Raw genomic sequence first — 24104 nt, 5'->3', positions numbered from 1 at the left:
TTGTGAAAGTGTCAGAAGGTAGATTTTTCAGATCAATCATCTGTTGAACTGCCTCTCAATCATCACAATTACTGCAGAAGACCTATTGGAACCCACATGGACCCAATATTCTTACAGAAATCAGTCAAGTTTGGTAAAGGAAAAATCATGGTTTGGTGTTTATTCAGTGTGGGGGTGTGCGAGAGATCTCCAGAGTGGAGGCAACATCAACAGCCTGAGGTATCAAGACATTTGTGCTGCCCATGACATTACAAACCACAGGAGAGGGCAAATTCTTCAGCAGGATAGTGCACCTTCTCATACTTCAGCCTCCACATCAAAGTTACTGAAAGCAAAGAAGGTTAAGGTGCTCCAGGATTGGCCACCCCAGTCACCAGACATGAACATTATTGAGCAAGTTCTGGGTTAGATGGAGGAGGCATTGAAGATTAATCCAAAGAATCTTGATGAACTCTGGGAGTCCTGCTTGAACGCTTTCTTTGCCATTCCAGATTACTTTATTAATAAGTTATTTGAGTCATTGCAGAGATGTATGGATGCAGTCGTCCATGCTCATGGGAGTCATACACAATATTAATTATTTTTCCACTGCAGCATGACTTTATATATTATACTGTACATTATTTCTGTTCAGTGACAAGACTTTTGTCTAAGCAAAGTCAGACCTTTGCTGTCCTAATTAAATAATTGAAAATCAAGGCATGATCATATTTTATTTTAGTAAAATAAGCTTAACTACAGTCCTTTGCTTTTAATATAAGCAAATTCTGATACCAAATTATCAACTACAAGTCAAGGTATTGTTTGTTGTTCCTAAGACTTGGATATGCGACAAGACTTTTGTCAGGTAGTGAACATGCATAAAACATTCAATTTGTTTTGGGAAACAAAAGCAAAATGGTAATAAGTAACTTTGTTTTTGGGGTCGTCAGGAGAAAATAATTAGATATTTTAGTTGTTTATGAATTAATATGAAGTTGCGGCAGCTTTTGGATGTCTTCCCATCAGTGTAAGTCTACCACTGAGTCAATATTTGATATGGATGTGTTTCCTGTTGTACAATATATTTAGACTGCACCAAAATGAAAACTCATCGTGTTCGCTGTAGTACGATACTATGTTATTTTTTCATAATCAGATTGTAGAGACATTTTTAATGGCCATGATCAAAAATTATCATATCACACACCTTTAATAGGGAGTATATTTTACTTTGATGCAATCCCGTAAGGTGCATTTATCTGTTAATCAGTCAAATTACTGGATAATAAACGCATTGAACTGTTTCAGAAATCATGCATTTCAATTAGTGCTGAGCAGAGATTAATCGCATCCAAAATAAAAGATTTGAATGACATCATATATGTGCGTGCGCGGCATGTATATTTATTAAGTATGTTTACATGCATGCATAAATTTGATAAAGTGTTTATTTATATTTAGATATAAAATATGTGTATGATACAAATTATATATACACATTTGAATTTCTGTCACAAAAAATATTTTTTTCTATCACGTATACATAATAACACCCACACATAATGTCGAAACAAACTTTTATTTTAGAAAAGTTTTCCAGCACTAATTTCAATATGCTTCATCACCAGTATCACTCCAAGGTAAATTAAAAGTTTCAACGATGTATTTTATTGGGTGATGTGGTTAACACAGATCTTTATTTTTACCCCCTGTCCCAGGTTATCTAAACTCAGAAAACATACATTCACTTGTGTGCAGATGATACAATTTTTTTTGTGCTCTAGAATTATCATATTATGTTAATAGATTTTGTAATAATTACGGACCGTTTTAATAATATCAGGATTTTTTAAGGTTGTAAACACAAAAGTAATTTGCTTTGAAAAAAAACTGCAAGATGAAAAGGACATTATATCACTGAATGTAGCTTTGCGATTTAGGGAAAACATCTTATTGCAATAGTTATTTTTTAAATTTTTTTATTAATTGTTTTGACAGATATTGCAATTTGATTTTGTAGTCAAGCTTCAGCTCAATAACCTGTAAGCCGTTGCAACAATTCTGTGACAGCTTTTAAAAATGACTTGTTTTTGTTCTGTGTCTGAGACTTTGAAACCAAAATATTCCCATATTACCAATGCTGTTTTTCTTTGCTATTAATTCGTCTATTAATGAAGCAGCAGGCACCCTCATCCCACTTGTGCGTGCAATTCATTTTCTTTTCTTTCTTTTTTTATTGTGGTCATTCCGCATAGTTTAGTTGCGTAATTGTGATTGGGCAAAACGAAAGTGCTCACTTAGTTGTCACACACAGACAGCAATCATGCATTTGCTTTAGGCAGGGGAAATTAAATAATACATATATATTTCAAATCACAGCCTTTTGCCATTTAACTAATAGCAATGTTTCAAACTGCGATTGCGATTCAATTTCAATTAATCGCACAGCCCTGATTAGATGGGTGATAATTAGATGAAAATCAAACAAATGATTGCATAAATGCTAAATGTCTTTTCTATTGGCTGCAGTCTGCCCTGAAGGCACCCATGTCGAGCCGTGTGATCGCTCCAGCTCCTGTGCCAACACCAAGCCATCTCACTCTGCCCCCCAAGGTGCCTGGTCATCTCACTGCTACCATGGAGTCCACACAGGCCTCTGGAATCCCTGTGGCCACCATCAGTGGTCAGCAGGTTGGTCATGTTTTTAGATAATCGAGTCACTTTGACAACCAGTTTTTGAAACAAGGTAAAACCAAGGCTGCATTTATTTGAGATAAACTGCATTAATATTGTGAAACATTACTAAGAGTTACACTTTTCCCAGATTTTCTCGATTTTAGAAATGAAATGTATTGCCCTGATTAAGTTCCACATGATCATTCAGAAATCATTATTATGTGCAGATTTAATGCTGAAATTTTGAACTTTGAATTTGTCTTAAATATGCAAATGTTTTTTTCCTCACAAAATATAAAGCACAACAAAATGTTTTCATTGTTAATAATATTAAGAATCTTTATTATTAATTGAACATCAATAGTAATTGATCTTAAAGTAGCAAAGTAGACTGATTTATGAAAGGTCATGTAAAGGATATTAGCATAGTTTCTTCAGGAAAAAGTTGCTTCATAAAAGTAGTAGTTAAAATGTATTATTTTAATTGTAATAGGGATTAAGTAAATGTGATGTAAGAGAGTGGTTAATTGCAAAGTTTCTTTTAGGCAAGTCATTTCACTCGGCGGCCATCTTTGAAACGCCTCTGAGGCAGTATGCTGGGCATTCTGTTTGAATAGGGAAACATCAAATTCTCCAAAACTGCTTGCCAAGCTTACGATTAAATTACAAATTCCAAATAACTATTGAAGTTAAACAACGACTGTCTATTTAGTTTCATTTCTAAATAAGCCCCTTTTCCAGAGAATTGTCATTCTATAGCGATCGCTGATTAGCTCCTGTACTAGAAGGTGGGCTTAATTTGCCATATAGCGATCGCTGATTGGCTCCTGTACTAAAAGGCGGGGCTTCATTTGCCATATTGACTGTTACACTTTTCCCCATTCAAAAGTATTCGAGTGACATGTCTTGTATATGTGTATTCTATAGTCTTTGTTAATAGTAATCTTTAAATGTATCTAGTTTGTTGATATTGTGCTGGATAACAGTTGACTTTTATTTCAATGGTAGCAATTGTATTTTATTTATTTATTTATGCATTTTTCTAAAAATGTTTGACCCATCTGGTGTGATGCACAGTGGTGGAGAGCCTATGATAATGACAATGGCAGATCATTAATGAAATCCTGTCAGAATAATTCTCTCATAAAAGTCTCTCTAAATAAAATGCATACATTAAGACTCTTTCCAGAGTATTTAACTCAACTCTTGCTGTGAATTTTGAGTTGGTATTAATAATTATTATTTTTTTGACTTTAGGGTCATAGCGGTAACCTGCATCACCTAATGACCAGTGTGCAGATCATTCGCAGTGGAGCGCCTGTTCAACAGATTGGATCTTCTGCGGCTCCTCAGCATTGTTTTCCCTCCCATTTACCCAGAGGTCAGTATCTAGTATGTTTATATGCTGTTATAAGCCATTTTCATCTTTGCACACTAAATGTTCATTGTATGGTCTCAGGCGCGGCTGCTGCAGCTGTGATGTCAAGCTCCAAAGGAGCCACAGGACTGAGACCAGCTGCCGGTCCCAGCTCTGCCACTGGCCAGCCTACTGTCCAGCACATCATCCACCAACCAATCCAGGTTCAGATTTAATTGACTTTTAGTCAGTCTTTTGACTAAACTAAACTAAACTTTAAAAATGTGCATATTGACAAAAAATTTTAAACAAAAATTTAAAAAAAAATTATTAAAAGCTATTTTATTAATATATGTTTTATTTGGAAAAAATTCTACAAATTTTTATCATGTATATATTTTAAGGCATTTCATTTTATGGTTTGAGTTCTTATTTTCTTTATAAATACATCATCCTACAGAAGTCCTGCATTAAAATATTTCTTCTCTAGTTTTCTCTTAAGTCTTTTTGACTTAATTTTGTAGTGATCTTGACATAACAAAAGTTTTTTCTGCGTATTCTAAGAGGATGTGCTAGACACGCATACAAGAGCTTCATACCGCATTATTTGCAGGAATATTTTTTTGTTTTTTTCCTTTCTCTATTAAGGTTTTTAAACGAATAACATTTATTTAGAATGTTTATATTCACAAAACAATAAACAAATAGATTAATAAAATTTATAGATAAATTATAATAATAAATAAATAATTGTGACAGCTTATAAAAGATAATACATTACATAAAAAATTGACAAAGTTTAAAAATAAATAAACTCCAATATAAAGACAACAACTACAACAAAGCTGCTGACATTATTTCAAAGATCAAGTAAGTGAATGTTTCGATTAATGCCCTAGTCTGTTGAAAAATGTCTGATTTCAAGTGCGAATCTGCAGTAATTTTCTCAAATTCAGCCTCTGTGTCCATTTTGTCAAAGTAGGTCAGCAGATCTTCACCCAGTTCACTTTAATTATCTTCCTAGCTGTTATTAATAATATATGTAGTGCAAATAGGTGAGACTTTCTGAAATGATTTGAGGGAAGCCATCAAGCAAAAAAAAAAAAAAATGGGTGCATTGGTGTCGTATCCTAAAACGTTTTCTAATCTCCCTTTTAACCTCTTGCCAATACACTTGCATTTTGGAACATTCCCAAAATATGTGAACATAGTCCCCCACTTCTCCACAATCTCTCCAGCTCTGTGATAATTGTAACTATCGAACTATCGATTACTAATGGAACTCTCAAGAACCACATCTTCATCTTCCAGTTGAGCTCCTTCTATATGTGACTGCTTATACCCTTATTACAATTTGTGCATATTTGTTCCCACATTTCATCTTCTATTATAGTGTTTAACTCTAATCCCCAATTTCTTTTGATATAATACGAACTTCACTTTTTAAAATAATTTTAAATAGCTTGAGGATTGGAGGCAATTAAGCAAAAGCAGGATCTTCATCATTCTTCATAATCTAATTCATACATGCAACAACATAGAATAAAAAGCAGTTGTTAATATTCTATGCAGATGCGGTTTCCCCTAAAATGTGTCATTTTAGAATAATGAATTCTGCTCTATTCGAGCTGTTTATGTCATCTGGTGAAGCTAACAGTATTTATATCACCTGTCCTCAGGTCTTTATACTGGCTCCCAGTTACATTCAGAATAGATTTTAAAGATTTATTACTTGTCTATAAATCACTAAATGGCCTAGGACCTCAATACATTACAGATATGCTCACTAAATACAAACCTAATGAATCACTCAGATCTTTTGGATCAAATAAACTAGAAATTCCAAGAGTTCAGTCAAAGCAGGGTGAATAAGCCTTCAGCTACTGCACCCCTCGCTGCTGGAATCAGCTTCCAGAAATTATCAGATGTGCCCCAACATTAGGCACATTCAAATCCAGACTTGAAACACATCTGTTTAGCTGTGCCTTTACTGAATGAGCACTGTCCTACATCCGATAGATCACTCTATTACGTTTTTCTCTTCTTTTTCATTCTTTTATAACCTGTTTTAACACGTTTTAATCTGTTTTTATACTATTTGTCTTTATTTTTTCTTATATACACGTGTCTTTTTGTATTCCTGTTTATGTACAGTAAAGCACTTTGGATTGCCATTGTGTATGAAATGTGCTTTAATAAACTTGCCTTGCCTTGGCAAGTTAACAAATAAAAAGTATATACCATATGAAAATATTTATGCCAGAAAATTCTAAGTATCACACAGGGGTCCCATGCTTCTTGAAAGTACATGAGTTTCAGACCTGAAAAGTACTTAAAAATAAACATAGGTCCTTGAGTTAAATTTTAAGTGAAATATATTTTTGGTGTTATTTCAACAATTTCAACACAAATTTCAACAGAATAAAATAAAATGGGAAATTCTTAATTTAAAAATACTATATTTAAATCTTGTACAAGAACTATGGCAAATATTGCACATTTTATCAATATTTCAGAATCCATGTTGAAATATTACCAGTATTGAATACAACAAATATCATTAAAGCTCTTTAAACATGACTGTTAAAACAGTCTAAGGGTTCTATTCTAACGATCTAAGCACAAAGTCTAAACCGCATGACGCAATAGCCTTAATGGCATGTCCAAATCCACTTTTGCCCCTTTTAAGGACTGAAAAATATGATTTGCTTCAGAGTTGTGCTTATTCTCTTTATGGGTTATGAATGTCTTTTGGGCATAATATGCATTAAGCCAATCAGTGTTTCATCTCCCATTCTCTTTAAAAGTCACACCATGTTGCATTTGCTATTTACATGGAGGACTTTGTGAAAGTGGAAAAACTGAACACTTCACTAGCAGAAGAAAAAGGTTAACCAGACCATCTGCAGTGAAGATAAAGAATGAGCCTCCTCCATTTAGCCTCTTTACTTTTTCTTTACTTTTACTCTTTACTTTACTCTTTGCTTTCTTGGATAAGGAAATGGTGTTGTACACACTGAAGACATCCATTAACCTACATATTTAATTTCATTTGTTAAGCGCAAAGATTTGTTTCAAAACTATTTCTAAATTCAGTTCTAAGTTCTAGCAAATGAATAAATGAACAATAATTATGAAGTGTCATCAAAAAAACTGAGTTATATCCAAATAAATCTGTCCTATCCTTATGGCCTATATGGTGATGTACCTGGACCTGCATCTGCGCATAACTAACACGCTCTGTGCTGGACCAAGTTTTAGTTGGTCAGTGGCGCAGTCTATTTTAGTTCCTCAAAACAGCAGTGCATCAACAATGTGCCTTAACACACCTTCTTTATAGACCAGCACACTCATGAGTCCACAAAATGGTGCAAATGGATTTGCTATTTAAACAATGTGGTGCAAAATGTAAAGATTAGGGTTGAGCTGGTCTGAAAATAGCAACAAATCGCACCATACACATCTCGCGCCTTATAGCGCTGGGTGTATGATAGTGCCTTAAATTTTTGAAAATGACACGTTCAAACCATCATCAATACTCTGATATTTGTAATGTAAAAAGTGTAAGTGAAACTAAGTACAGTAAGGACATTCATGTGATACATATGCTGGTGTTGTAAATTACAAAGATGCTTTATGTGAATGGTGTTTGAGGGTGCTTTCACACCTACACTTTTGTTTCGGAACCTGTCTCGTTTGCAGTTCGTTTGGCATATGTGAAACCACCAATTGCTCTCGGATCCGCACCAAATCAATCGCTCTGAGATTGCTTGAATGAGGTGGTCACGGTTCGATTGAAACGAACTCTGGAGCGGATCGATTGCAGTGAGAAAGCGATCCGATCCAAGCGCGGTTATATCACTGTGTTTTATGGATATGTAACAGGCATACGGCTATATGAAGAGAGAATTATGAGGAGGGCGGGAAGTTTTGTGAGTCTCCGGATGCCCGCAAACGAGTGATAATCTCCCGGTAATCTCGCGTCTCCCTCCCGGTCCTCAAATAGGCTACATCGCACACTCTTCTCACCCCTCCCCACCGCATCTCTCCACACTCTTCAGACACATCACGCGCACCTTGTCAAACACCACCAAACCACCACCTCTCCTGACAGCTGAGCGGGACTCTGCAAAATAAACCCTGAAACTTTGACCAATGTGAGGAGAGTTTACTCACACGTGACTTGTTTTAGCTCTTTAGCTCTGATTAGAAACTTTGCAGTGTGAAAGCGAACCACACCAAGAGCAAAGAGCAACAATGTAACATTTGTAATCTCTGTTTCGGAACAATTGAATCGATTCACAGGTGTGAAAGCACCCTTAATCCGCTGTTTATTAAAAAAAGTGAAAACCCTGTCCTGATCACAGTGTCACATTTTAAGCATCATACAATGTAGCATTTCATCTGTATCTGTTTGTGTTTCAGTCCCGGCCTATAGTCACTACCTCTACAGCAGTTCTGCCTACAGTAGTGGCTCCAGTGACGGCCACCAGACCTCAGTCTCCAGTTATCACCACAGTAGCTGCCCACTCTGGAGACATGGTGCATGGGTAAGAGACTTCCACTTCAGATAAAAAAAAAACACAAGCACTGCATTTTTACTGGATTTAGAGTTAGAGATGATCTTAAAATCCATCTGGTTTTGTCTTTGTAAATTCCAGTCGCTCGGCTGTGGCTATCCACCCTCCACAAGCGACCTTGAGTATCCAGCGTCCGCCGCCCTCGCGGGACACGCCAACACGAATCACCCTGCCCTCCCATCCTGCTATTGCTGCTCAGAAAGCCCTTTCTCACTCAGTTGCACAGGTTTAGAAAAATTTGCTAAGTTTTTCTCGTTTTTCTCTATTTTATTATTTTATTTTTACTTTTAACAAATTCCAAGTCAAACCTCTTTTCTCCTGTGATATTTATGACACAGAAGCCCATTTTCAGCACTGTGACGCCCGTTGCTGCTGCAACAGTGGCTCCGATTCAGGTCACCAACACTGCACCATCACCCACTACAACAGGTGAGAGATCAGTATATTCTCTACACGTGATTCAGTAGCGTCTGTGCTAGTCACGCAGACTACAATATTCACAGATGTGTTATAGCACTAAGGAGCTGCTGTTATTTTAATATCTCTTTAAAGGCTCCACCCCCCACACGCAAATATCCAATAGTAACATTGTCACTATGACAGTGGCCTCCCACTCCTCTCATGCCACAGCAGTGACCACATCCACCATCCCTGTGGGTAAGTTACCTTCAGCACAACACAAACATATGAAGAAAATACATTGTAATCTTTTATAAAGTTGTGTTTATTTACATAAGCTTTTTGAAAGTTATTCTCTGATGAAGTTGATTGATTTATTTTGTATATAAAATGTTTATTTTTAAAAGTTCTGTTAAATGATTTATTGCAATTAATCTCATCCAAGTTAGGTTTGTATTTGTGTGAAATAAATGTGCGTATATTTATGTATAAATAATATACACATTATAAATGCATAAATAGATTTACACACTGTTCAGAAAATACCAAAATAAAATATTTACAGAATGTTTCCCAGTACTGGGTTGCAGCTGGAAGGGCATCCGCTGTGTAAAACATATGCTGGATAAGTTGGCGGTTCATTCCGCTGTGGTGATCCCTGATGAATAAAGGGACAAAGCCGAAGGAAAATGAATGAATTAAAAAAAAAGATAAATAATGTACATATACATACATTTATATATAATTTGTAATATATAAAGTATTCTATACACTAGTCGTGCATATATTTATATACACAAAAATATAAAAAGTTTGCACAAACATATTTTGTAAATATGAACTTTTATTTTATATGCAATTAATCGATTAGTCGCCAGTTATCATTTTACAACACATTTTAATATTATAAATGTGAAATAGTGGTGTCAAACGTATGTCTTTTATCTGCTAAACAGGTCAAAAAGAGACTATGAACTATTATTATTCCTTTTCATTTTACAAAAAGATCTCATTAAAATGTAAAACTGACCCAGGATTTGGTAAAAACTATAAAACATGTTCAGTGATTTGTCACTGGGGTGTAATCTGAGTGAACCTGATGCTTCACACCGCCCCCAAGCTGCTTTCCTTTGCACTATTGAAACGGTTATGATGTAACGAATGCCCAGTTTACTGAGATTATGTGACCTAGCCAATTTGATACATGATTCGAAGTAAAAGGTTTCGAAGGTTCATGAAGTAGTGCTTTGAAAGCAGCCATCCCTAGAATGCATACAGTACTGTGTAAAATGTTTGGGTCAGTACGTTTTTTTCATGTAAACAAAAACTTTATTATTTAAAATATTATTTAACAAGTACATTATTACAAAGTATATATAAAAATATATTCAAAACCCAGCCCTACATAATTAATTTTTTTCTTCATTCAAACCCAAAACTTACTGGCTGATGGTTTAATAACTACTGGATTTGCAGAGGATAACAGACTTCAGTTGAATAGTAAAAATCTTAACAGATGCTTTAGTATGTAGAGCTATAGTTGAAATCATAACTCTTTTGGTGGCACATCTTTGACATTGTGAGTTTATCTGTGAGGAATTTACGCTCTTGCAACATAGCAATATGTTTACATTGCTTTTATGAGCAGATTCCTAGAACACGGGTGTCAAATCCAGTTCCTGGAGGGCTGCAGCTCTGCACAGTTTAGTTCCAGGCCTGCTTAAACACACTTACCTGTAGGTTTCAAACAAAACTGAAAGACCCAATTAGTTTGATCAGGTGTGTTTAATTAAAGATTTGACACTGCATTTGACACCTGTGTTCTTGAAGGGATTGCTTGATTGCTTGTAAAATAAAAGAAATACTTATGTGTTATTTTTTGCAATTTCTGTTCCACTTAGCTAAAGTAGTTCCGCAGCCCATCACACACACATCACCACGTATTCAGTCTGAATACACAGAAAGAGGGAACCTCATTCCAATCTCTGGCCACCGCTCCTCTCCCAACCCCATCACCATGGAGAACCGCACTGACAACAGGTATAAATCCTCTTCAATTTTGTTTAAAATACCCTACTAATGATAGAGTTTAAAGTGGCTGTTTGAGCCTATCCTTTACATGTGAGAAACTTTTGTACCCAAAAAGCTTGTTATAGATTTAATCTATGAAACAGTAATAGTGAAATACGATCAGTGACATTTCCCTAGGGTAGAACCAAGAAGAGAGAGAGAGAGAAAGAGAGTTTAGTCATACCTATACTTATAAGCTGCGTCCCAAATGTCACACTATACTTTATGCACTTATGCACTTACACACTCAACATCATATTATACATATGTAGTGTTGTCCCAAATGAAACGCCAATTGTTTTTTAGTTAGCGGAAATTTAAATCGTTTTCTTGAAGATGTTTGATGGTTGCCATATTAGTGAAATAAATGACCAAACTACCAAAGAATACCTGCCATGAGTGTAACCACATTCACCATCGGGAGGTGGTATAATCACTCTCGTAGGAGAATTTTGCTTTCACAATCCAAAAAAAAAAGTAATCCAACATGAGCGCCTGAAAGCTCCACCCCTTCCGCTACGTGAGCAAAGCTGCGGTCGTTGAGTGTGTAAAGTGTTTAACAATTCACACTTCATTGAACAAGAGCATCATCCGGATATTTAAAGTGCATTTACTATTTTTAGAGTTTTAAGTGTGAAAGTATTACTTACACTGTTTATAATACTAAATGGCATAAAATAGTGCATAAGTATACAATTTGGAACGCACCTAAAGTCGATCACCTTAATATATACTGTGGGTTGCATACATTACTAAAGGGTTTGGGTCAGTTGTTTTTTTCATGTAAACAAACCTTTATTTAAGATATTTTCATTTAACAATTACACTTATAAAAAAGTATACTATGCTCGAAAAATTTATTCAAAACCAAAATGTCTTGACAAAAAGTCAATAAACATCAAAATCACTGGGAATCAGATTTGAATTTAGCAGTTTATGACGTGCATTCTGAATTTTCGAATCACACCGGTTTGGGAGCTGTTCACATATCACACTATTTGCGAGTTCAAGTTTTTTATTTCCAATAGTGGGGTGTCGTGCTCACGTTTTCCATGCGCAGCTATTTGATAACATCTCAACTTTTGAGAATGCTGTAAGCGCACAACGAGTCATGTAACCAGAACTAACCAATCAGCTTCATGCTTTGCATTAAATATACACATTTCAGTAATAACAGTAGAATAATTACCTCAGACAAACACGAGCACCGAGCAAGTCTTCTCCATGAATTAAACTTATATCACAGCTACAGGAATGGTTTGTCATCCTATCAGAAAAAAGGGTGATGCTCGCTTAGCAACGAAAAGTCAGGGTAGCGTGAGCACTAAGGGTGTCACGATCCTCCAAATCCTCGATTCGATTACATTTTCGATTCTAAAGGCACGATTCGATTTTCGGTTATGAATAATTAATTAATTAATGACCAATTAATTATTTGTTGCCTACCGTTTAAACTACCTGACCTGCATGGTCTTTGTTTTACCCATAAACAAATAATACAGTAAATGAATAAAGGCAAGATACACACATAATTACCACCTGTCAATCACTTTTTCTGCGGGACTCGTGAATAGGCAGTGATCTGTGTCGTTATAATGGTGTCAATAAAAAAGACGCACAACCAACAGGAACCAGCCAACAGTATCTGAGGTGTTCGCTAAAATGACTAAGTACAAGTGAGTGAAAGATTGAAGCAGTCCTCTGACTGCCTGGACCTGCTGTCTCGAGCGCAAGGCTGTATGTGCGTCTGTGTGTTCACGTGATGTGCATTTTCAGAGACAGAAAGGAAGGAGGGCTGCTCAGAAATGCCACACGCCACTGTGGATGTCAAATCGTTGTCGTTCTAAAATGCCATTTAAAAACAATGTTTAAACGGTTTAAACGGCCTGAGTGTGTACTTTTCGCGAGCGGATTTGCAACGGGGGCGGGCGGAGGATCGCGATGCCGGTGTTGTCTATCGGATGAACCATACGTAATATGTACATAGCAGAGCTTGTAAAACTGTGTTTTTTTTGTCGACAACAGGAACGTTGTTGACATAACTCACTGGAAATCCAAAATGCTTAAACACCGGCGACTTCATTGAAAGAGGAGAGGGATTAAGTTCTCTCGACGGGTCTCCTGCTTCTGCAGTTTAACAAGCCTGTTTTTTCCCGCTTGGCAAGCCAAGCTGACATGGGGGCGTGGCAGCATCGACGATTCTATTTTTTGATTCGATAATCGAAATTGAGCATAAATTTCGATCGATTTCGATTAAAAATCAAAATCGTGACACCCCTAGTGAGCACAAATTTAATTTTGTTAGGACTAGGATGGTGGCATTTTATAAGGCTTATATTGAATCCATTTGAGCTTTTTCATTGATTTGTTGTTTTGCTACTTTAAAAGTAAAATAGAAGACCTCACTGTCTTAAGTTTTAAATACCTGCAGCAAAATATTAGGGGTAAAAGTGTCGTGGTTATCCTATTTGTATAAAAACCAGCTGTTAAAAGAAAGCCCATCAGTTTACATGTGATACATCCCATTGTCTTTTTCATTCATTTCAAATACTTCCTTCAGGATCTCTGTTTACGGTCCCTTTGGCAAGGACCAACAGATTAAAATTTTCATATGTTCCTTGTGCGATCGATTTACTGAATTATATTGGGAAGAGGAGGTAGTTGCTGTTTTTTAGTACCATCAATGTTTTTTAATGTTTGTCTTAAGTGTGTGGTATGATATACGTGTTGTACATCTACTATGCTGCAGAACAAATTGCCCCAAAAGGGGACAATAACATTTACAGTAGCGGTACAGTAGGTTTGGGTGATGTTGACCAATTTGGCATAGTACGATAGCTAATGTGAAACATTGTAATGGACGTTGTAGGCGGTGGTGAATTAATTATTTATGAATAATTAATTGATTCATGATGAATGAATTATTTGTAGCCTACCGTTTCATCTACCTGACCGCATGGCCTGTGTTTTACCCATAACCAAATCAAAAATAAAGATAAGTTACACACAAATTACCACCTGTCAATCACTTTTTCCCACAGGACTCAGGCATGAATAGGCAGAGTGATCTGTGTCATTATAATGGCGTTGACAAACTTGGATGGTAAAAAAAAGGTGCACAACCAACACCAACAACAGTGTATGAGGTTTTCGGTAAAATGACTAAGTACAAGTGTGAAAGATTAAAGCAGTGTACTAACGCTGTAATACGTTACCTGATAGATTCAAAAGACCAAAGGGTTGTTAAATAGAGACGAAATGAATTAAATACCACGTTTAACAACTATAGTGAGAGGCGATCTAGTGGTACATCCTTGATAAACTGTCCGACGTGTACTGCTCTCTGGGGTTTTGTGCTCAAAGCACCCATTGACTGCTGGAGCTTAGACAAGCATGTAGGGCTTTTAACTCGCTTTTCAGAAATGCTAGGTGAAACGCCAGTGTGGACATGGATCAATTTTGTTCTAAAATGCCATTTTAAAACTAAGAAAAATTAGTGAAAATGAGGCCGTGTGTATTTTTCGCGAGCATGTTGCTACTGCGACGGAGGCGGGCGGAGGATCGAGATGCTGGCTCAGCATCATGATGTCAATCAGCCATTGGTGATGGACGATGGAATCATCTATCGACCCAACCCTACAGTACAATAACCAATCACATTGAAAATGGTGAAGGAATTGACGGACTTGCGCTTTCCATGCACTTTTGTACACGATATGTGAACAGCCCCAGATAGTACACGTGAAAGGGTTAAGTTTCTGTGCTGACAATATAATGCTTTATGGCTTTCCACAGACAATCTGTTCCAGTACAGTTTCAGTACTTCCTGCCCACCTACCAGTCAGCACCATACCCGCTGACCCACACATACACCCCAATCACCAGCTCTGTATCATCCATACGCCCTTATCCAGGTACTTTGTTGTGCTTAATTAAGTTATTACATTTTACATAAAGCTATACAATGTCCCATCATCGTAAACTTCAATGATATTGGTGAGCTTTATATTATTAACACATCTTTGTCATGTGATCACAGTAACTGCTCAGGCCCCCAGTGCAGCCATGCCCACCCAAGCTGGTGTAGGAGTCGCGTCTGCAGTTCATCTGAACTCAATGCAGCTGATGACGGTTGACCGCATCACTCAGATCAACACTCAAAACATCCAACCGGGGGCCATGACAGCGCAGGGCATCCAACCTACACCCATCCCAGCCCAGAACCTGCATACATCTGCCCAGATCACCACCCCAAGTATCCAGCCTTCACCAGTTAACCAACAACAGCCTCCAACTGAGTCTAAAGCTTCAGGTGAGGAGCCTCATGCCTCATTCACAAGGGGCTTCAGCGTCAACGCTTGACAAAGTACGTGTCTGAAGTTGGGGCTGACACGATTGTCATAGCAGCGTCAGCCAATGAAATTAGTCAGCAATCGGCTACTGTCTGAGCTGGTGTATATGCATACAGCAATCTGATTGGCTGACGCTTCCATCTACGCTTGAAAAGTTGAGCAAGTCCTAACTTCTGCAACGAGCAACGCCACTGAAGCGGCGCAGACGGATCCACAATGCAGTTCGACAACACTTGATGTCACCCATTCAAAGTGAATGGGAAGCGTTGAAGCTGACACCCGGTGTGAATGGGGCATCAGATCAGTTCTGAACCTAAAATTAAGATCTGGATGTGTTCATACTAAATATGTGAAAGAAAACGGTAGTGATGAGTGTCTTTCTGTGTTGTTTTCATTTTAGTTGTACTGGCTGATGGTTCCACACTAATGGCTAACTCTATAAGCAATGCATTTAGCAACAGTCAGCCTACCACCACTCTGGCCCAGACACACATTCAGAATGCCAACACGGGAACACCATCACTTGTGACGTCCCCTCGACCCAGCATTCTGCGTAAAAAACCTGCTAATGAAGGGTGAGCATGATGTGTAAATCTTAAATTCAAGTCAAATTTCACCTCCAAATTAAATACTTATTTTGAATAGTTCATTTTGCATAAAAAATATCACCTTTTCAGGAGTAATTAAGTTTTTATTTTTTTTCTTTGCATTTTTATTCTTCTTTTTATTATTATTAAAAAGGATTTGATTACTATAAAGCAGGATTAGATGTGATTACAAATAAATCCCTACCATAATTCTTAAAGTCCTATTTTACAAATGTACTTCACACTTGAAATATTTTTCTCTTACTTTACAGAGGACTGCAGATAATTTAATCATCCAAATATGGTCAAATATATGAATTAAATGGCTTTTTCAATTAAAATTACTTTAATTACAAATGTAATGTTGAATGTTGTAGCAATTGCATTGTTTAACCAATAGGTGGTTTAAACAACCATTAAAATTATGACACTGAATAGGTTTTCAAAAATGATACACCTATAATGAAACAAAGTTTCTTGTGTAATTGTTGAATCATTAATTGAAAATAAATATAATATGTTGTACAAGATGTTAGATTTCTATATTTAGCATTTTCAGCAACAGTAGCAAAGATGATTTTTCCTATTGAATTTTTTTTTTCAGCTGGATCTTTTGTTAAATTTAAATTACAAGTTCTAATTTATGTTTGTTAACGCCAATGGTTTTTCCAGTATTCATTTTGTATAAATAGAAAACAAATTACATTTTTCTCCTCCCTTTTTTGCTGATCTGAAAAATGGTCAGATCAGTGACTCAAAAACCATAGTGTGATCCGAACAATGAGATTCGTGATCCATTACACCGCTACTATTTAACTATATAACTTCATGTAATTTTTGCTCTTTGACTTTAAAAAAAACTGACTTATTTAGTTATTCTTTTCAGTCTTTTTTAAGCTTTCCCCTGACATATTAACATTATATTTCTTAATATGAGTGTTTTTTTTACTAATGCTTTTGTTATATTGAAGTGCTGCTGTTAGGAAGAATCTGATCCCAGCTCAGCTTGGTGACACCACAGCCCCCAGAATCGATGGACCCATCAGGAGTGCATCAGGATCACCTCGTCCTGCAGGGTAAGAAGTATACAGATTGATTTTTAGATCTTAAGACCTATTTAACACATTCATCCTGAATCTCGGTTATGCAATATATGCGCTAATGTCAACTCTGCTTTAAAAACACTAAATCTCCAAACTTATTGGCAGAGTGAAGCCCAAACCAGATATCCACATGAGCCTCGCCCCGTCTGTGGCTGCTGCAATAGAGGCAATTCCTAGCCAGGGAACTGAACAGCAAGCACAACACGTGGGACCACCTTCTTCTCAGCTGGCCTCTCAACCTCTTCCATCCCTCCTGGCATCAGTAACACCACCTTCCCTACCTGCACCTGCTCTTTCAGCCTTGCCTGCAGCCATGACTGTTACTCAGCCAATCCCCTCAATGACCAATGTAGTGGCTCAACCCATTCAGCCAGCAGCCAATAATACTTCAGTATGTACAATCAACTCCAATCTTCCAGAGTTGAATATTAAGCAGGAGCCGGAACCAATGGATAGTTCAAAACCAGGTGGGATCTTTTGCATTTGATGTCAAGCCTATCGTGAAAATTATAATTCAGAACAATTTATAAACACACAGAAATTAAATCTTGCAATCAGTAGCTTAGGCAGCATTTAATTGTTTGCTTGTATTGGGTCTTAAAACCAAACAAGATAATGAAGAGAAATATAATCTTTCAGAAGCGCATAAATCTGCAACTCAAAGTATGAACCAGCTCCTCTTTTAACTGATGAAGTGTATTTTTTTATACCTCATTCCTCTCAGTGGCCTTAGGGCCAAACAGTGGTGCACAGATGTTGACAGTGCCTCCTACAGACCTCACGCTTGGAGCTTCACCCAGAAAGAAGCCCCGCAAACAACAGCACATCATCTCCACAGAGGAGAGCGAGATGATGGAGACCAACAGTACAGATGAGGAGAAGTTTCCTCCCAAACCCCTCAGCCAACGGGCTGAGAAACGCAAGTCCCCTCCTAAAGAATACATCGGTAAGATTCATCATTATAAAGCTGCATTCAACAGTGATTAACTTTATTTACTGGAAAATAAGTTGATTATGGGTCGCTAGGTCAAAATTGCATTCTTGTGAATAAAAAAGCAAGTAGGTAGTTTGCATTGATTTGCACAAGTCACATTTTATACTATTATTCAAAATGATTATGTAAAATAGGCTTTATTAAGATGTTTTAGTTCCAATCACTACACTACAAATATTTTATTTCAATGGTGTTCAGAACAGAAAATAAATAATTCAAGGGTGCTAAAGGTTCTTTCTCATTTCTCACCAATTCAGATTAGCCATGTGCAGGTATAAGTTTCTGACGGTATGATAACCTTGGATAAAAATATCATGGTATTGTGATTACTGCTCTAAAATAAGCTCTTTTTAAATTGTCTGGGTAAAAAAATTGAACATTGAACCATTGAACAAAATACATTTTCTTTTATGAAACATTTATAATATTTTGGACCAATAAACATGTCTGGCTAAATTATTCAAATAAATTGCTGACTTCTTCTCTCTTCATTACATTCAAAAACACTGATTTCTGAAGAAAAATAAACTATATTACAGATTTTAAAATCTTGACTTTTCTTAACCACGGTAAACCTTGAAACCAGTTATCGTCCCATGCCTAATCCAAATCTGTGTGTGCTTTTGGCGTGTTTTGCTTGATGTAGAACAGCCTTATATTAGTTGTTTTGAAATACAAGTCGCCACCTATTTTACATTACAAAAGAGGGAAAAAGTCACATCTATTCTGATGAATATGGTTTTAATAGGTTTAATAATTTTAAAGATTATACTTTCAATTAAAAAGGTGTTTTTATTCTCTTCATCAAATATTACCTACAAAAATCAAGTTGTAATTTATATAATGTGAAAAAAAAGAACAATTATTAAATTAGATAACACTTCATTTTAAGTTCCTACTAGGGTTGGGCAATGTTGATTTATAATTCATAACGAATGAATTAATTGTAGCCTAACGTTTTCACCACCTAACCCACATGGTCTTTGGTTTACCTATAACCAAACCATAAATAAAGTTACAAACAAATGACCAAATGCCAATCACTTTTTTTTCCGCGGGACTCTGTCAGTTATCTGTGTCGTTCTAATGGCTTTTTCCACAGCTGGTGGAGGAGACATTTTCATTGTTTTTACTGCAAAATCCTCACCTTGTGCACGGATTTAGGAGACATTCATGCAGAATGCATCTTTGCACCTAAAAACACCAAACGCAGCACTCAGGAACAGATTAAAACTGTTGTTATGTGAACGTGCTGAAGTAAAAAAGCCTGCAATGCTTGCCCCGCCTTTGTGCTCTTTTTATTGGCTCACTGCTCTAGAACTGAATGTGAATGATTGGTTAATATTAGCTGTCAATCACTCAGTCAATGCCTCCTGCCTTCAGATGACAGGAGCTATAACCGCGAAAATGTGAAGCGCTGAAAATTAGAGAAAGAAAATAACACTGACAGATTTACCTAAAATTACTAATGATGGCACAACTTATTAGTGATCATGTGCTGAATGTTAATCCACCATTTAGACTTTTCAAAGAGTGAATAAAAAACTTCCAGTAGATTTAAGTCCGCTATGAAAATGACTAAAGCCATTCACTGTAAAGTGTGAGGGACGGGTTCACAGGTAACAGCGTTTGCCACTGAATCTACACATTTGAAGCACCAGAGGTGCTGTATAATCCTTCATTTAATCCTCACGATCCTGTCAGCCGTGCAAAGCAGCAGTTTTGTGTAAAATCTAACACCGCTCATGAGAAGACCGTTATTGCTATTAAGATAAAATGCAAAAAATAAGTTATATATCAATATAAATGTGGGGTGGGGCGATTGATCGTGATGCTGGCTCAGCATAGTGAAGTTTGTCAGCCATCAGCAATGGACGATGGCATCATCTATCAGCACAACCCTAGTTCCTACTTGCTTATTACCTGCTTATAATTAGGATATTGACTGTTTCTAAGTAGATATAAAGTATGATTTTATTTCACATCCTTAATCTTACCCATCCTATCCAATACCTAAACCCAACTACTGCCTTACTAACTAATAATAAGCAGCAAATCAAAACTTCATTGAGTTAGGAGTTCTGGTTGATGGCTTGTTAATATTGAGAATTATACCTTAAAATAAGTTATATTATAATGAATTAAATTATTGAAATCATAGAAGTATGTTATAATCATTATTTTTTTAATTTTGTCTTATAAAATGTTATCTTTATTTGTGCACTTATTGAGTGCATAAGCATGCAGTTGTTTAAAATGATGATTTTGTTTTTAATGAGATTTTTAGGATTCCTAAGGGAAGCAAAGGCTCTATTTTTGGCTCTGGAATACATTGAAAATCCTAAAAAACACAATTTTATTATTTTTTCTGACTCAAAATATTGTCTACAAACATGGAATTCTTTTAAACTGGAGCATCCCATCATTATTGACATTTTTATAAAACAAATTTTCAGTGTAAATTTTATAATATAGTTTTCTGCTGGATCCCAGGACATGTTGGACTGCTTGGAAGTAAACAAGGTACCAAAACAGCCCTAGTAGGAAAGAGTTCAAAATCCCACCTTCAGATTTAAAGCCACTAATAAAAGGCTACATTCCTAACAAATGGCAAGCAGAGTGGGATCAGTGTTCAGAAAATAAGCTTTTTGAATTTTATTTTATTTTTAACTTAAGACATGTTGAGATTGTGTACAGAAGATGCCATATCGGACACACAAGACTCACACAAGAATATTTCCTCAAAGGAGAAGAACCCCCAAAATGTCAATATTGCAACAGAAAGCAAACTTTTAAACATATTCTTGTGGAATGCCCTATTTTTAATGTCACTGGTATATATTATCATTATTATTATTTGTGTATTTTGTCTTATTTCGTATTATTTATTGCTGTTGATGACTTTTAATTGTTAGAATATTTTTATAATTGTAGAAAAGTGTTGTTTATAATATGTGGTAAACTTGATCTTTTTTTGCCCTAACATAGCCAGAGAAGAAAATTCTCTCTCTATGATCCCAAGGCTACATTTATTTAATCAAAATACAGTAAAAAATGTAATGCTGTTGTGAAATAATACAATATGAATGAACAGTTTTGTTTAAATGTTTTTCTAAACGCAATTCTTCCTTAATGATTTTTAAAATCATTTAATTTTCTTTACCCAAAAATTTTTTTGTTAACCACAATTTTCTTTTTATCATAATGCAATTTAGTATCACATTTACTGCTATTATACATCCAGCTTTACTTCATTTCTTCAATTGTTATCTCTCTTTTCAAAAAAAGAAAAAACCTCTGCGGAGTGTCTAATGCCTCCCTACTGCCTTCTATCTGTGAAAGCTCATCAACCTTTGTTCTATATAGTACATTATGAAATAGCAACAATGTCAGTGTCGTAACATCAGTTTGTACAGAGGCCAAATGTATAATTTCTAGAACAAGATAAAGAGAGAAAAATGAGCCCCATCTTGGGAGATCGAAATCACTAAAGAGATTACTAGCGACTACAGCTGCTCTAATGACAGCAGTTCTGAACAAAAAAAACAAATTGACTTCCCACTGTTGTGCAAGATGATTTGGTACTGATTTGTGTTTCTGATTGCAGATGAGGAGGGAGTTCGTTATGTTCCCGCCCGAGTTCGCCCTCCGATTACCCTGTTACGCCACTACCGGAACCCCTGGAAAGCAGCATACCATCACTTTCAGAGATACAGCGACGTCCGTATAAAGGGTTTGTCCAGCCTTATCACTTAGTATCATATTGCCGTTTTTTGTGTTGATTCAGTAATAAAATGTCAGGATTCAGGATTTTTGAAAAAAAAATTTTTCCTCGGATTTAAAAAAAAAAAAAGATCAGTGAAAGCTTTTTTATTTCAGGTAAACCTCTTTTACACATACAGACCTTTCCTTAAAATTACCAGCAATTTTCTGGAAAGGTCTGTATGTGTGAACAGGCCCTTTTAGTAACTACCGGTAACTACCGGTTGACGTTCTGTCAATTTTTCGGAAAGAGAAGTTGTAACATTACCTGTAATTTGCCGGAATGCTGTGCTGTGTGAATGCAAAAGATTCCCGGAAAGAGTGCATTCAGGTCTAGAATGCGCTGACATGGGATGTCTGCTTTAGCCAATCAGAACACTCAACCGCATTCACATCCGTGCTGTTTATGAAATTAAAAAAGCCTAAGGAATATTTTTCCAGACACATTTAGCTGCTAGATGTTAGTCAGATAATGTTTCTATGTTCCTTCTTAATGCAACGGTGTCAAAAAATTATCAATAAAAGGCTAATGATGAACCGCTGTTTGATTACCTTCAAGAATCCGGTGAGCGCCAGCACACACACATATTATGAAAATTTCGACCTGTGAAAGTGCTTCAATGCCTGCAATATGTTTACAATGTTTACTATGTTTATATGTTTACAAATACAAGAGCTGCCATTTAGAGGTCATTTCTGGTTAATGATGTCAGAATTTCCTGTATTTTGGAATGGATATGTGAATATGCTTTTCTTGAAAAATTCCAGAACTTCCGTGCCTGTGTGAACACCTTTTTTATGAATTTACCGGTAAAGTTGTTCTAGAAATTTTCCGGATATTTACCGGTAGCACTGTATGAAAGCAGCTATAGACCCACACATATGGAGTTATTCAGCCTTTTTTTTATTTGAATTTGGTTGTTGTTGCTTTAAGATACAAGAATAATATCTTCATACTGTTTTCACTTCAGATGCAACTTACAGTTTAAATGAATAATCATCAAAATGGACATTTCAACACAAGTAAATATTTGATCACAAACTTGATGTAAATTCAGCACTTGCATGCTGAGATGACCTTTTCTGCTAGATGTTGTGGGTAGGGCTGGGCGGTATAATGGCCTATATCTTTACTCAGGACTAAATGCTTTTGATTATCGAACAGTTAGTCACTTGTGGTTTTGCTACAGCCTCTGCTGACTAACACGATTGATTCACATGGGTGTGCTGTAAACCTTAGACTAGAAAAATGAAAGTAATATACTAAAAAAAAACATGAAGTTATGTCATAAAATGCTATGTCTGCTTTGATAAATTATAATCTATATTTAATCTTATGTATCTGGAATATAAGAAAAAGATTTGGCTTTTCGACTGTGACACCAGTAGTAACACACTAGTGTTATGGTCCTTAAATGCATTGGTCTATTTTCCGTGGAGCCATTGATTTGAGGTAGCCTAGGGCTGCTCGATTATGGGAAAAATCATAATCACGATTATTTTGGTCGTAATTGTAACCATGAATATTCAAAACGATTATCAGTTGAAGTCAAAATTATCAGCGCTCCTGTGAATTATTTTTTTAAATAAATATTTCCCAAACGATGTTTAACAGATTCAGGAATTTTTCACAGTATTTCCTATAATATTATGCCTCTGGAGAAAGTCTTATTTGTTTTATTTCGGCTAGAAAAAATGCAGGTTTAAATATTTTGAAACCTATTTTAAGGTCAATATTTTTTCATTGTCTGCAGAAGAAACTACTGTTATAAAATGACTTGCCTAATTACCCTAATTGAATCGCACTTTAAATATGAATGCTTGTGTTTTGAAAAATATCTAGTAAAATATTATGTGCTCTCATCATAGCAAAGATTAAAGAAATCAGCTATTAGAAACGAGTTATTAAAATTATTGTTTTCTTTTCATTAAACAGAAATTGGGGGAAAGGGCTGCTAATAATTCAGAAGGGCTAATAATTCTGACTTCAACTGTATATACTGTATACAGTTATTTTCCACCCTAAAGGGAAGTGAAATAAATACAATAGAATAGAAATATGAAACAAACTGTGCTTTAAGCATCTTCACTGTAAGAAAAAAAAACTTTAGCTACAAAAGTCCTTCAGTCAAGAGTAGTGACTGATTATATCTTTCTGTTGTTTGATTAATGATAAAAACAGGCGGCAGCAGGAATATTGCACGCTGTCACTTTAATGGTTTCTCTTTTACGTGTCTTTTGA

General features: G+C 36.0%; 1 protein-coding gene across 2 annotated transcripts in view; it reads left to right on the top strand.

The window, feature by feature from the left end:
- Window positions 1-24104, top strand: part of sap130b (Sin3A-associated protein b) — a 33722-nt gene that overhangs the window by 4365 nt on the left and 5253 nt on the right. For both annotated transcript variants that reach the window (XM_005171202.5, NM_001256623.1), the window contains exons 4-18: window positions 2512-2673; window positions 3916-4039; window positions 4118-4239; window positions 8441-8565; window positions 8677-8821; window positions 8934-9024; window positions 9148-9252; window positions 10896-11034; window positions 14860-14978; window positions 15104-15376; window positions 15817-15991; window positions 16975-17079; window positions 17212-17573; window positions 17831-18052; window positions 21708-21833. In XM_005171202.5, the coding sequence (XP_005171259.1) occupies window positions 2512-2673; window positions 3916-4039; window positions 4118-4239; window positions 8441-8565; window positions 8677-8821; window positions 8934-9024; window positions 9148-9252; window positions 10896-11034; window positions 14860-14978; window positions 15104-15376; window positions 15817-15991; window positions 16975-17079; window positions 17212-17573; window positions 17831-18052; window positions 21708-21833 (2395 nt within the window). The remainder of the gene's footprint in view (window positions 1-2511; window positions 2674-3915; window positions 4040-4117; window positions 4240-8440; window positions 8566-8676; window positions 8822-8933; window positions 9025-9147; window positions 9253-10895; window positions 11035-14859; window positions 14979-15103; window positions 15377-15816; window positions 15992-16974; window positions 17080-17211; window positions 17574-17830; window positions 18053-21707; window positions 21834-24104) is intronic.

Source organism: Danio rerio, chromosome 2 (genome assembly GCF_049306965.1).
Source record: "Danio rerio strain Tuebingen ecotype United States chromosome 2, GRCz12tu, whole genome shotgun sequence".
Taxonomy (NCBI): Eukaryota; Metazoa; Chordata; class Actinopteri; order Cypriniformes; family Danionidae; genus Danio; species Danio rerio.
This window is presented reverse-complemented; position numbering and strand designations above follow the sequence as displayed.